Here is a 15144-nt window from a genome sequence, read left to right as displayed (position 1 = left end):
TTTTCTGTTTCTCAGGTGAAACTGATCCTGCCCAGAAATTGCAAGCTGGTCATTGAGATATGTTTTAATTTTTTTTTTTTTGTCTATTATATTTGCACAGTGATTTTTAAATATCTTTCAGTGGATATTATTGCTTTGTTGAGTAGAAAAAGTACAGGTATAAATTATAGGACACTGTTGTTTTATGGTGCTTTAAAAGGCCTAGAAGCAATTTGAGTAGTTTAGCACTTACTGACCTACACCTAGACTGTTTAACAGACTGCTCATTATACACAGCTCAGGGCATTTCAAGTGGAAGCTGAATACAGGAGTTTGGTTCCAATTCTTCAGTTTTCCCTTTCTTAAGTACCTTTTTTTCCATGACTTACCCTTCTCTGTTAAGTAGGATAATTTAGTTAATCTATGCTTTTAGATAGTCACTAATTTTAGAAGCCTCTTTAGCATTTTCTTATGAATGGAACTTTTATAATAAAAACTTCACTTTGAACAGCTATAGTATTGTCTTCCTATATTCATGATTTAATTCAGTTTCATATTACCACTTTTATTATCCTTTTTAACTTTTGATCTTTGAGTGTCTTAGTTGAGTTTGCATATAATAATGTTAGAAACTTTATATCCAGGAATTTAACAAATTATGTATAGTCCCTCCCATCAGGAAACTTGCACAAGCCTCTTAGATAGCCTCATCCACCAGAGAGCAGAGAGCAGAAGCAAGAAGAACTACAATCCTGCAACCTGAGGAACAAAAACCACATTCACAGAAAGGTAGACAAGATGAAAAGGCAGGGGGCTATGTACCAGATGAAGGAACAAGATAAAACCCCAGAAAAACAACTAAATGAAGTGGAGATAGGCAACCTTCCAGAAAAAGAATTCAGAATAATGATAGTGAAGATGATCCAGGACCTCGGAAAAAGAATGGAGGCAAAGATCGAGAAGATGCAAGAAATATTTAACAAAGACCTAGAAGAATTAAAGAACAAACAAACAGAGATGAACAACCGAAATGAAAACCGAAATGAAAACTACACTAGAAGGAATCAATAGCAGAATAACTGAGGCAGAAGGACGGATAAGTGACCTGTAAGACAGAATGGTGGAATTCACTGCTGCGGAACAGAATAAAGAAAAAAGAATGAAAAGAAATGAAGACAGCCTAAGAGACCTCTGGCACAACATTAAACGCAACAACATTCGCATTATAGGGGTCCCAGAAGGAGAAGAGAGAGAGAAAGGACCTGAGAAAATATTTGAAAAGATTATAGTCAAAAACTTCCCTAACATGGGAAAGGATATACAGTCCCATACAGGATAAACCCAAGGAGAAGCATGCCAAGGCACATAGTAATCAAACTGGCAAAAATTAAAGACAAAGAATAATTATTGAAAGCAGCAAGGGAAAAATGACAAATAACATACAAGGGAACTCCCATAAGGTTAACAGCTGATTTCTCAGCAGAAACTCCACAAGCCAGAAGGGAGTGGCATGATATACTTAAAGTGATGAAAGGGAAGAACCTACAACCAAGATTACTCTACCCGGCAAGGATCTCATTCAGATTCGATGGAGAAATCAAAAGCTTTACACACAAGCAAAAGCTAAGAGAATTCAGTACCACCAAACCAACTCTACAACAAATGCTAAAGGAACTTCTCTAAGTGGGAAACACAAGAGAAGAAAAGGACCTACAAAAACAAACCCAAAACAATTAAGAAAATGGTCATAGGAACATACATGGCGATAATTACCTTAAACGTGAATGGATTAAATGCTCCAACCAAAAGACACAGGCTTGCTGAATGGATACAAAAATAAGACCCATATATATGCTGTCTACAAGAGATCCACTTCAGACCTAGGGACACATACAGACTGAAAGTGAGGGGATGGAAAAAGATACTACATGCAAATGGAATTCAAAAGAAAGCTGGAGTAGCAATACTCATATCAGATAAATTGACTTTAAAATAAAGAATGTTACAAGAGACAAGGAAGGACACTACATAATGATCAAGGGATCAATCCAAGATAAAGATATAACAATTATAAATATATATGCACCCAACATAGGAGCACCTCAACACATAAGGCAACTGCTAACAGCTATAAAAGAGGAAATCGACAGTAACACAGTAATAGTGGGGGACTTTAACACCTCACTTACACCAATGGACAGGTCATCCAAAGTGAAAATAAATAAGGAAACAAAAGCTTTAAATGACACAATAGACCAGACAGATTTAATTGATATTTATAGGACATTCCATCCTAAAACAGCAGATTACACGTTCTTCTCAAGTGTGCATGGAACATTCTCCAGGATAGATCACATCTTGGGTCACAAATCAAGCCTCAGTAAATTTAAGAAAATTGAAATCAAATCAAGCATCTTTTCTGACCACAACGCTATGAGATTAGAAATGAATTACAGGGAAAAAAACGTAAAAAACACAAACACGTGGAGACTAAACAATACGTTACTAAATAACCAAAAACAAAAGCAAAAACCAACAAATTATGTAAAAGCAAAAATCTTGATTTAAAAAGCAAATCATGAAACAATTTTAAATAAATGGAATCTTAATAAATTTGATAAAATATGTTGTTTTTCACATGTCATTTTTTAACTTTTAGATTTTGCCCTTATTTCAAGAAGCTGAAGATAAAAACAGACTTTTACGGACTGTGGCAGGTGGAGGTTTAGAAACAATTAGTAATCTGAAAGCTAAGTGGGATAAATTTGAGTTGATGATGGAAAGTCACCAACTTATGATTAAAGATCAGGTAAGAACCTTTTGGTCATTTTGTTAAAATGGAAACAGTTTTTTTCTCATTTAAGATTTCTTGCTTATCTTTATTCCATTATAGCTCAGGTTTATAAGAATTTATAAGCTCAGGTTTTCTGTAACATCTTATGGAAAAACCTCAAGGAACTTTTTGGCCAACCCAATATATTGCTGATGAAATTGACCTCCCTCAGTACTTCCATACAGTAAAACACTTTGTATAAATGATGATCATGTCACATAGTTTATCTTTGCTTCCTACCGTACCAGGAATGTATGTGACATTATTTTCAGTCTTTCTTATGAATAAATTTATTTACCTACTGTGTATGGTATCTTTTAAGGGTACAATCTGGAAGTTGTACACATCTATTACACTCATATTCTATTGACCAGAACTTAGTTTTATGGCTGTTAGCTGCATGGGAGACTGGGAAATGCCCTCCTTTATTAAACAGCTGTATAATCAGGTAGAACAACTGGAGGTCATTGATCAAATTTTTTTATCACATTGATTTTGTTGATAGTTATGATGGATGCTGTTAATCACACGAACGATTTTGTAATGATGATGTTTGCAGTATATCTCTTGTTTTTGTAAATTTATGGTCTAATTTATTTTTGAGTTATTTTATTGTACTTGAAATCAATAATAAAGAATAATCTTTGAAAAGCTGATACTGATATTTTTTGACCTTTAAATTGAAATGTTGGAAATAAAAATGTGAATATAAAGTAAGATTTTACTTTGAATCAAATTATGTAAACTCTATTGGCTTATAGATTGAAGTGATGAAAGGAAATGTGAAATCACGTCTTCAGATCTATTATCAAGAACTGGAAAAATTTAAAGCTCGTTGGGACCAACTAAAGCCTGGTGATGATGTTATTGAAACTGGCCAGCAAAATACTCTTGATAAAAGTGCAAAGTCAATAAAAGAGAAAAAAATTGAGTTTGATGATCTTGAAGTCATAAGAAAAAAGCTGGTGTATGTTTATTCTTTAAAACTGATAGTGCGCATTTTGGAAAAAAGAGTTTTGTATTTATATATTAAACTAGTAGTGTTCTTATATCTATTATCTTAATGTCTTTCCTTATAAACTTCAGCAGTTTTAAAAATACCAGTATTAAGTGTTCATGCTACTGCTTTCTTAGGAGTTGTTGAATTATATTAGGATTTTAAGAGAAAAGCAGATTTCTGGTTAGGCCTAGAAATAGAAATAATAGAAGTTATAATAGCAAATTAAATAAGAAAAATAATAATAGAAAATTAAATTTACTTAAAAGTTAAATTAGGGAGTTGGAATATTGCTTTATGTGATCTCATTGTATTTAAAAATGGAATATATAAAATTAATGGACAATTACTTTTAGAGCTTCTGGGAAAAAAATGAACCTAGCAAAATGATGAGACTTCAAAGAAAAATATTTGTTGTTTTATGTTATAATAATACAAGATATTAAGTTTAATAATTGTTTTAGGTTTGGTCCATTTAGGTAAATGCATCCATAAATTAACTGGCTTCGTAGGTGAGTGGGGGTTTTAGTACCACGCTTATTAAATGACATTACATTAATTAGATGAAGAATATCTTACATTCTAGAAGTGAATTCTTTCAACCTAGAAGAATATTAATGGATATTCTTTAATCTGTTCTCAGTTTAATCCATAAATTTGTGCAATTCTGAATATTTATATATATATGACATGTATTATGAACATAAAATATATTGATATATATTACCAATTTTACTTTGACTTCTTTGGAAAAAATGCATATTAATGAATTTGGAAGAGCTTGTTCCTAAGTAGTTAAAGTAAAATTCTTATGTAAAGTAGACATAGCCTCCCACTGTCTACCTCTGCTGTCAGATACATGCACACAAACACACACAGGGAATGCAGTAAATATTAATTAAACTTATTGATATTTAACAGTTTTTCTTTTTAAAAAATTAATGATATTTACTACTTGTTTCTATAGTGATGATTGCCATCATTTTGGCCTAGAAGAGCCCAACTTCTCCTTGGCATATAGCATCTCTAAGGACATTGAGAGCTGTGCACAAATTTGGGCCCTTTATGAAGAGTTTCAGCAAGGATTTCAAGAAATGGCCAATGAAGATTGGATTACTTTTAGGTTTGATTCATAAACAGTATTTAGATTCTGATAGTTTTGTGGTATTTTTGGGGGATGTAAATTGTAAGGTATGTTTCTGGTATTTTACAGGACTAAGACATATCTGTTTGAGGAATTTTTGATGAATTGGCATGACAGATTAAGAAAGGTTGAAGAACATTCGGTAATGACGGTGAAATTACAATCAGAGGTTGACAAATATAAAGTAAGATAGTTTTACTTATCTTACTATTTAAAAATGGTGTTTGGAGCTTTCATGTATCTTTTTATTATGTAGTGACTGAAATGTAATTTTAGTTTATATATTTTTAAAGATTCCATTACATGAAAAAAATAGAAAGTATAGAGTAAACCATAGAAGTTACTGATATTTCTGCTTCAGTTTGAAAGAAGTTATAACTAAGAAATTTATGGTTAAAGTTATATGTTGGAGTATTTATAACTTAGAAATTAGGATATGGGTCATTTAGCATATTTAGGATATAGGTCATTTGCTAAATTTATAAAAATAGAAATATTTTAGGTCATGTTTTAAAATATATCAAGCTACCAAGGGAAATTTGCATGTATCCACAGCAATGTTTAATAAAAAGTTTTATACAATTCTTTTTAAGAATTTGATTTTAAGATTGTTAAATATGATAATACAGTAATTAAAAATCTTATAGATAATTATAATAAAATTAAATAATAATTTACATTTTGCTTGTATATATACATACATATGTCTTTTTTTCTTCTTTTTTAACAGATTGCGGTCCCTATCTTGAAATATGTGAGAGGGGAGCATCTTTCTCCAGATCACTGGCTTGACCTTTTTCGTCTACTTGGCCTTCCTAAGGGAACTAGTCTAGATAAATTACTGTTTGGTGATCTGCTTAGAGTAGCTGCTACAATTGTTGCCAAAGCTTCAGACCTTAAAGTAAGAATCACTTTTATAAATATCTCATAGATCTGACCTTTGTTGACATACATTTTTGCTTTATATTTTATTTAAATAAAACAGCAAGTTAAATTTCTTTCTTTCCTTAAAATAGTGACAGTGTTCCATTTTTCCATTATTCTTTCATTAGTAATACATCTGAATCTATTGATGGGGTTATAGAAACAATATAAGCTCCTTCTTTGAGAGAGAGAAAACATCTGAAATAAAATATGTCTTACTTTAAGAAGGAAGTCAGCTTTAATCAAAAAGCAAACAAGTACAAAGCATTTTATAAAACACATTTAAAATCATAGGGTATATTATAAATAGAAGCTAAGGGGTACAAAAATACAGAGAACTAAACAAGGAACCAATTTGCTAATCAGTTTTAGCATAGGTCTCAGGTGAAAGTAAAACTTGCACAATTATATCATAAGTAGCAGACTTTCTATTTTGTGTTCTTCCCATTCAATGTAAAAAAATAAAAGGACTTTTGATGTCAAATTGTTTTATTTTCTAATATATTATCTAATATGTATACTTTCATCTTTGCTGATAATCCTGGAGCATATGTAGATAATTATAAGGTTATAAAGCATGACTGCTGTAGGAGGTAATTCTAGATGGTTGCTAATCATTTTAGATGTATTGGAACTTACAGTTAAATTACAATAAAATGGCTGAGTTCTGCAAAATTTTAAATATTTTTGTCGTTTGCAATGGATGCTTAAATTTTGTTTTTTTTTTTTTTTAGAAGTAAAAAGCATAAGGCAGAACTCTGTATATATTTGACCATGTGAACTAAATATCTGATATCCCTTAATACATTTGCCAGTAATTCTCTTGGATTGATGAAAATATATCTACTTAAATTTTTGTTTTTTCTTTATGGTGAAAAGCCAAATAAAAATATATCTTCTTATAAAATAGATATAACTTATTTATATGATAATGTTGAAATAATAAACATGGATATTTTGTGTTAAATAGGATTTAAATAGTCGGGCACAAGGTGAAGTTACAATCAGAGAAGCTTTACGAGAACTTGATCTTTGGGGAGTTGGAGCAGTATTTACATTGGTTGATTATGAAGACAGCCAAAGTCGAACTATCAAGCTGATTAAAGACTGGAAAGATATAGTAAATCAAGTTGGAGATAATAGGTGCCTTCTTCAGTCCTTAAAGGATTCTCCTTATTATAAAGGATTTGAAGATAAAGTGTCAATTTGGGAAAGAAAACTTGCAGAGTTAGATGAGTACCTACAGAATTTAAACCATATTCAGAGAAAGTGGGTATATTTGGAACCCATTTTTGGCCGTGGAGCATTGCCAAAAGAACAGATGCGCTTCAACAGAGTTGATGAAGATTTTAGGTCAGTACAACTACATAAGACAAAGACACATATGATGGTTTTTATTCATATGGTGAGGTACTTAATACAAGCTAATTACTTTTACATTATTAGCGTCATCTGTGTCTTCAACTTTTTTTCTACTGGGTCCTTCTGAGAAATTAGTTTCTCTCATTCAGTCATTTACTTCTTGAATCATTTTGATCTGGTTTCTGTCTTTACCACTCTACCTATATTAATAATATTTCCATAGTATAATAGTAATAATAATAATATTACTAATATATATCTAGTATTTCTTAAAGTTACCAATTACTTTCCCATTGTAAATCTGATGGGCATTTTTTATTTCTCATTTTACTTTATCTCTGACTAGTATCTAATAGAGTTGAAAATTTCTTCTTTCTTAGAAAGTCTATTCTTTTGGCTTCTGTGACCCTGTCCTTTTTGGTTTTCTGCCCGTTTCTCTGGTTCCACTCCTGATTCCTAGTCCTCAGCCCTCTCTAAACATTTAGATGTAGACATTCTCCACCTTTCAGCTTTAGGTTTTCTCACTCTATATTCTCTCCTTAATGATCTTAACCACTCTCAGAATCAATTCTCATCTATTTGCTGAGGTCTCCTCAACTTATTTATTGAGCTCATATTTCTTTTCTGAGCTCCCAATGTATTAAATATCCTCAACATGTCAAAACTAAATTCATGAATTTACCCCCAGTCCCTTTCCTACAGTCCCTTTTCTTTTCTCTCTGGTTTCTTTCCCGATAAATGGTACCACCTAACTGCTCAAGGCAGAAGCATAATGGATATCCTTGACCTCTTCCTCCATTTCCAAATCCATTTGTTACCAAATTTTGTTGATTCTAATCTACTAATCAATTTTATTATATCTTTTATATCTCTACTTCTTTGATTTTATTCTGAAGTAATTTTGTTGTCACTCGTACTACTGGCTAATCTTTTGACTTATTCTTATTCTTGTCTTCTCCAGTAAGTTTTTCACACAACAGCCAGAGTAGTCTTTTAAAAATGAAGTCCACATTACTTCTTTCCTTTATTCCATTAAGTAAAACTTAAAAATGACTTTCAATTGCTCTGAGGATAAAGCAGATCTAAGGATCTGCTCCTTGTCCATTTCTCTAGCCTTTTCTTGTGCTGCTCTCTCTCTCTCTTTTTATTTTTTTTATTTTTTGCTTTAGTGACTCTAGCCTTTAGTTTCTCTAACATACCATGCCCTTTCTCAGGGTCTTTGCCAGAAACTGTTTCCCTCCTACTCAGTGCCTTTTTCTTTTTCATTATCATTCAAATCTCAGCTTAAATTACTTCCTCAAATAAGTCATAGGTTAGGGATTTCCGCATTAGCCTTTGTACTAATTCTTTCTTAGTACAAAACAGTCCTTTGTGCTTTTCTTTCTTAGCATTTATCATAATTTTATTTGAATATTTGGAGAAATTATTTAATATCTTTCTCTGTCACTGGGCCATTATCTCTATGAGGTAAGGCTTAATATTTGTTTAGTGAGTGAATGAAATAGGAGAATGTGCAATAATGGAGGTTAAAAATGGTAATGGGGTATTATTAACTTTGAGGATTATTTATTAGAAGTATAATAATGTATTGCTGTTATACTGATGTTACTAGTTTGTTTTAAGCAAGCAAAAAAAGTCTCCATATCCCTCTTTCAGCCAAAAACTGTTAAAATCGATGTGAAAATAACTTTTTTTCTTCTGCAGATCAATAATGACTGACATCAAGAAAGATAATAGAGTCACAACGTTAACTACTCATGCAGGAATCAGAAATTCTCTACTAACGATACTTGATCAGCTTCAAAGATGTCAGAAATCATTAAATGAATTCTTGGAGGCATGTTTTTTTAAAAAAAATCTTTGTATAATAAATTATAAAGTGCTTTAATATCTTAATTATTTGAAAAGAGATTATTCTTTTTTTTTAGGAAAAACGCTCAGCATTCCCAAGATTTTACTTTATTGGTGATGATGACTTATTAGAAATACTGGGCCAGTCTACCAACCCATCAGTGATTCAGTCTCACCTTAAGAAACTGTTTGCTGGTAAGATTGAACATTTATTCAACAGATATTTATTGAGTTTCAGTTATCTGCCACACATAGTGTTAGGCTCTTAGGCAGACTGTTGAATAAAATACAGGTCATACACTCAAAGAACTCTAATTTAGTGGGCGAGGCAAGCTAGTAAGTTGACAAATATAATATACGACAATTTCTATGGTCGACATAAGTATGTGGTGTTATAGCTGCATCTGTGAAGACATTTAGCTCAGTTTTGGGTATGTAAAGATGACATCTCAGGTGAGATCTGAAGAATTTATAGGTCTTAGCTAGAGGAAAAATGGGGAGGCAGAGGGAATAGGATGTGCAGAGGTCTGAAGTGAAGGAGAACATGTCCATTCATTATTGAGTCTAAGGTCTCTTGAGTGATGTCCCAGTGGAGATACTCAGTAGGCAATTATTGTTAGAGGAGATACGTGGGATGGAGATGTAAAATTGGGAGTCATCTGTGTATAGATGATAATTAGGCTATAGGAAGAGGTGAGATTACCTGGTAAAAAGTGTAGAGTAATAGTACCATATGCTTTGATGTTGTTGAATCATTTTAGTTGGGTAATCGCATTCGGAATTGGTTTGCTACAAACACGATGATTATTATTTTCTTGAAATATTATTTGTTGGAAAAGAGCTGTATTTTTCAAATTAACTTTAAGAAGTAAAAACTTTTCATCATCTTCACTTGCAGTCAGGGATTAGCAAACTGTAGGCCCACAGGCCAAATCTGACTAGCTCTGTTTTTTTTTTTTTTTTTAAATAAGGTTTTGTTGGAAGGAATACAGCCATGTCCATTATTGTCTATAGCTGCTTTTGTGCTACAAGCAGAGTTGAGTAATTGACACCGAGACCTTATGACCTGTAAAAACCTAAGATATTTACTCTCTGGTGCTTTACAGAAGTATTTATTAACCACTGTATATCTGAAGCTTTAGAGTGCTTATATCTGTAACTGTGATTTTGCCTGTGGAAGATAGTAGAAAGAGCTCTTGGAATCAGAAAGCTTGCTTCCAAGCTCTACCTCTACTATTTATTAGCTATTAATTTACCTCTCTGAAATCTAGTTTCTTTCTTTAAATTGTAAATAGTAACTTATAGGGTTTTTCTAAAGATCAAAATTAGGTAATGTGTTTTTTTATATACTATAAAGTGAGTGCAAATTTTGGGGAAGGGAAGTCTTGTTTGCTCTCCCCCTTTCCTATTATCTTTTTGTCTCATATAATGTAAGTGGAATCACTGGTACATATTCTTATGCACTCATTTGTGCCTGCTTTTTTTCACTCATCATAATGGTTTCAAGATACCTAAAACTATGTTTTATTCCTTTTTATTGCTTAAAATAGTCAATTGTTCAAATATATCACAGTTTCTCTATTCACCTGATGGGCATTCAGTTGTTTCCAGTTTTGGGTTATGAAAAGCTGTTCTATTTCATTATATAATTGAATTAATATAATTCTAATATATTCTATATTATGAAGTATACTTTATGTATTATGTGGTGATCATATATACTGTCTAATAATTATGTCTTTAATAAAGCTTTTGCATATAAATTGTTGCTTTTGTAATGTAGGCATTAACAGTGTGTGCTTTGATGAGGAATCAAAACATATAACTGCAATGAAATCTTTAGAGGGAGAGGTTGTACCTTTTAAAAACAAAGTTCTTCTGTCAAATAATGTAGAGGTAAGTAATTCTTTTTCAAGTGTGAAAGTATAAAGAATTAACGATATGAACTTTGTATCAAAATTAATTCAGTCAATTTGTAGAGTAAGTTGGTTAATTTAGGCCTTTTGGAAACATATCTTAAAAAATAATTTGTTTTGTTAGGTTCAGAATGATTTGATATTAAAGACAATATATATTTTTAGTCTTTGGAAGGCAGCATGTAATTTTGAAAACAACTTTTGCTTTGGAGTCAAGAAGAGTTGGATATTAATTGTAACTCCACAACTTATTAGCTATATATAACTTAGAGTCTCAGTTTTCTTAACTGTAAAATGGGAATCCTACTAGCAAAGACTTTCTGTTGAAAATTAAATGAGATAATTGGCTTTAGGTACACTATAGTGTTTGGAACATAACTACTCAATAAGTCTTTGTTCTTTTTTTTTTTTTTCTTTAAAACCTGAGTTGTATGAGATGATTTAAGTGAACAAGTAAACTTGAAACTAGTGCATTTATAGTACAACTATTGATTAATTGGTTCTGCAGGACTAAAAGTGAACTGTCAAAAGCCTATTACAGTTATACAGCTAAAGCCAACAGCAATAGGATGTAACACATTGAATTGTAATTTTTAAGTTCTAAAGGTGTCTTTCAACTGCAAGTCAGGGCCATGCCTTATCATGCATGTATCTGTACAGTTTAGTAAAAAGTCCATTCCTGGTTAGGCCTCAACATTTTTTTGGATGTTGAGTATATAAATCAAGTGGTTGAAAGGATAGAAGGTTTGTTAAGTAGCTCCCATATTTGGTGAAGAGATTTGTTGTTTTTGCTGTTGTTTTCCTTTCTTGTGATTTTATTAGGACTGGATGAACAGAGAGAGAAAGAGCTTTTAGCAGCTGGGGGTAGTGCAGCGCTCCGGGAGCCCTTGTGATGATTAGCAGAGTAGGTGTCTGCTGCCTTGCACTGAGAGCTTCTTACTTTTTAGCTGCAGTGGCTTTTGAACTGGGCAAAAGTTTGTGCCATTTTTAATACTGGAAAGTGCTCTAAAGATAAACAGTAAAAAGCTAGAACTTAAAATAGGTAATGATGAAAAGCTATTTAAGATTGTAGTTTTTGCTCTTATCTTTTATTGCAAATGATACAGTTTTTAAAAGTTAAGTAGTGATTCTTAAATATTCATTGCTATTTTTATCAATCATCATTATTATTTTAACTTTAGTTTAAACTTTTATTATTTTATCTATAATCAAATGAGTGAAAAATGTATTGTTTTGACCTTGAAACAGAATTAGTTTTGTTTGAAGAGGGATCTTCACTCCTTAAATAATATGGTTCACCTTAATGAAGCAATCCCTTCCTATGGTTACAGCTTTCTGAATATAAGATCATCAGGATAGTGTGAGCCAGGGGACTTAGCTAGTCATTGTGACTCTAATTTATTGGCCCAGCTATCTAGTTTGATTTATCATAATGATGAAATGAATGGGTTAGTTTTTAAATGTTCATATTTTTTTGGTTTGTATAGATGGTGATAGTGATAACTAACTACAAATTTTTGAGTTTTCACACTTAACATTATCCCAAGAGGCGAAAAAATAGTTTTCTTCATTTAAATCATTTATTAATAAAAATTATATACCATACAACACATTTTGGGAGTGTGAGAGTCAATAAGAAATCATAACCTTCCTCCTGAAATAAAAGAATAGAGTCATTAGCTTGTGTTTTTGTTTTATGACTTGTGTAATAAGAAATAATATATTTTCTAATTTTATTTTCAGACTTGGTTAAATGATTTAGCCTTGGAAATGAAGCAAACTTTGAAAGAGTTGTTGACGGAATGTGTCACTGCTGGACGAAGTTCTCAAGGTGCAATTGACCCATCCTTTTTCCCTTCACAGGTAAGGGGGCTTATGTCTAGAGTACAGGTAGGCATGGTGTCATTGGAAGATCCCTGACCTAGAGGTCAGGAGGCTTAGACAATTGGGATCTTTGTTTTCTCTTTATCTAACAGTTAACATTGACTAATTGCTTAATTTCTGAGTCTCAGTCCCTCAGCTGTTAAATGTGAGGGAGCAACAGCACGATAGTGAAATTCTCTTCTAGCTCCATTAGTTTGCCATAATTCAGATGCTTTCAAGCAGAAGGCCTGCTGAGATCTAAACTACCCAGGCCACTGGGGAGTGGAACTGGGAGGCAGAATTAGTCATGTATTAGTTTCCTGGTTCCGGATGATCAGTTCATCGTTGATGGAGAGGCACAGGATCTATAACATTGTCTCCCACCCTTCCCATGGACTCATCTAGGAGTTGGAGTTGGTGGGAGTTTAGTAGTGTTAGTGTAGGTCTGAAACATAGTCACAGTACTGAACTAGAACTTTGGCAGGGAAGAAGAGCACTAGGTTTCATGGTTGTTATAGAGATTGCTGCAGGTCAATGTTCACAGGAACTCATTCCTGAAACACTGGATGCTAGATATGTATCTTACAAAACTTGTTCTGGGCCTTATTAAAGTGTAGCACTAAGACTTGGGTTAAATATCCTGCCTTGTTCAGGATTAGTTTTATTGCTGGTTGAGACTAACACTACGGAGGTAGGATATCAGGAACTTCAGTTCTTAGGGACTATGAAAGGCAGGTATTGAGATGTTCTATGATTTCTCACAGGAAAATCTACCTAACTATTTTTTGCTTTTCAGATTAAAACATTTAGTAGCTATTGGAACAGGGTTTTATGTTGGTTCTTTTAAAGCATGAGAAGTTAAATAGGAAACTTGGAACATTTTGGATTCATAGCCATTTTATCACTCATATCATTTTGTATCTTTTAGCTGTTTAAGTCAAACTAAAATATGTTTAAAAAATCTTGTTAAGTTCTTAGAGAAAAATAAAAGTAGTCATTGATGAATAATAATGCCATTGCAAAGTCAGAGTCAAAATGCTTTATTATCTCTGGAAATGTTTCCTAGTACTCTGTCAACTTCCAGGTAGGATTTAAATTGACTTAGAGTAAAAGACACAATATTAAAAAATATACAGAAGTAAGAATTGCATAATAATTAGATTGAGGAAATGACAGTTATATCAGGAGATATACTGGGAGCTATAGGCAGAAGAATGTTGCTGGATTTGAGCCTGAAACTTAGTTCTGGGCTCTGAGCAGTCAAGTAAACATATGAACTACTAAACATGCATACAGTTCATAATCTATCAAAACAAAGAATTCTAGTTTATTAGCAGTTAATGTTAAGAAAAATTTATCTCAAGAGCATTTATGTAAGGGGATTGAATAGTATAACTGGTTACATGAATGTCTGGTACAAGTTACTGTGTACTATTAATTCAGTTCTCTAAAGACATCTTTGTAAGGACCAGAAAGCACTTTCTGGTCTGGGAAGGAGGCAGCATGATAAAGTAGAAAAAAATCTGACAGACCTTGGTTCAAATCCTACCTTTGCCAGTTATACTTTGAGTGATTCTTTTTGACACTTAGTTAAGAGGGTATAATAATACCTTCACGGCAACTCATTTTGAAGGTTAAATTATATAATGTTTGCAGAGCACCCTTAGCGACCGTTACATTTTAGACAATGTTAGTGTTTGTCCAGGTATCTTAATGGTAATGTGACACGAGAATTAGTTAAGACTGTATCTTGAGTATCATTTCTGTTAGCCTCTCATAGAAATCGTATAGCAGACGGTTAAAAATTGAGATATTGATGTGCATTATTATTAAAATTTATTTATAATACAGAAATTCAGTAGTATTGCCTGAGTGGAAATCCATATATATGAGTATTAGTTTCAAGGTGGCAAGTGAAGATTTTCATATGAAAATTAAAAAGCAAAGTCTTTTCTCACAAAGCAGATTTGGATCTGTTTAAACGCTTCACCATATACTTGATTAAAGAAGCTGGTGAGTTTTGTACTACAAAGTATGAGAGGTGACTTTGCCCTGGAAAGTTACTAATTGGCTTTCTCTTTTGTTAAAGAACTTAATGTGGTATTTGTACAATGTTCTAAGAGCAAACAGCAGCTTAGCCTGCTATATTAAGTATTAAAATTATATATAGATAATGAATTAATCTGATAAATAGAGGCATTTGATGATATTTTCTGGATGCTAAAAGGTATATATAAGAAAAAAACAATCTGTTCAGTAGTTAATTGGTCAGTAG

General features: G+C 32.3%; 1 protein-coding gene across 2 annotated transcripts in view; it reads left to right on the top strand.

Annotated features, from left to right (window-relative positions):
- The window catches only part of DYNC2H1 (dynein cytoplasmic 2 heavy chain 1), a 357806-nt gene that overhangs the window by 42172 nt on the left and 300490 nt on the right, over positions 1 to 15144 (top strand). For both annotated transcript variants that reach the window (XM_059930504.1, XM_059930505.1), the window contains exons 21-30: positions 2639 to 2788; positions 3574 to 3779; positions 4777 to 4932; positions 5023 to 5137; positions 5684 to 5854; positions 6848 to 7230; positions 8944 to 9076; positions 9168 to 9285; positions 10874 to 10986; positions 12750 to 12869. In XM_059930504.1, the coding sequence (XP_059786487.1) occupies positions 2639 to 2788; positions 3574 to 3779; positions 4777 to 4932; positions 5023 to 5137; positions 5684 to 5854; positions 6848 to 7230; positions 8944 to 9076; positions 9168 to 9285; positions 10874 to 10986; positions 12750 to 12869 (1665 nt within the window). The remainder of the gene's footprint in view (positions 1 to 2638; positions 2789 to 3573; positions 3780 to 4776; positions 4933 to 5022; positions 5138 to 5683; positions 5855 to 6847; positions 7231 to 8943; positions 9077 to 9167; positions 9286 to 10873; positions 10987 to 12749; positions 12870 to 15144) is intronic.

Source organism: Balaenoptera ricei, chromosome 8, assembly GCF_028023285.1.
Source record: "Balaenoptera ricei isolate mBalRic1 chromosome 8, mBalRic1.hap2, whole genome shotgun sequence".
NCBI classification, from domain to species: domain Eukaryota; kingdom Metazoa; phylum Chordata; class Mammalia; order Artiodactyla; family Balaenopteridae; genus Balaenoptera; species Balaenoptera ricei.
The sequence above is the reverse complement of the archived record's forward strand: the minus strand, read 5'-3'. Positions and strand labels throughout refer to the sequence as shown.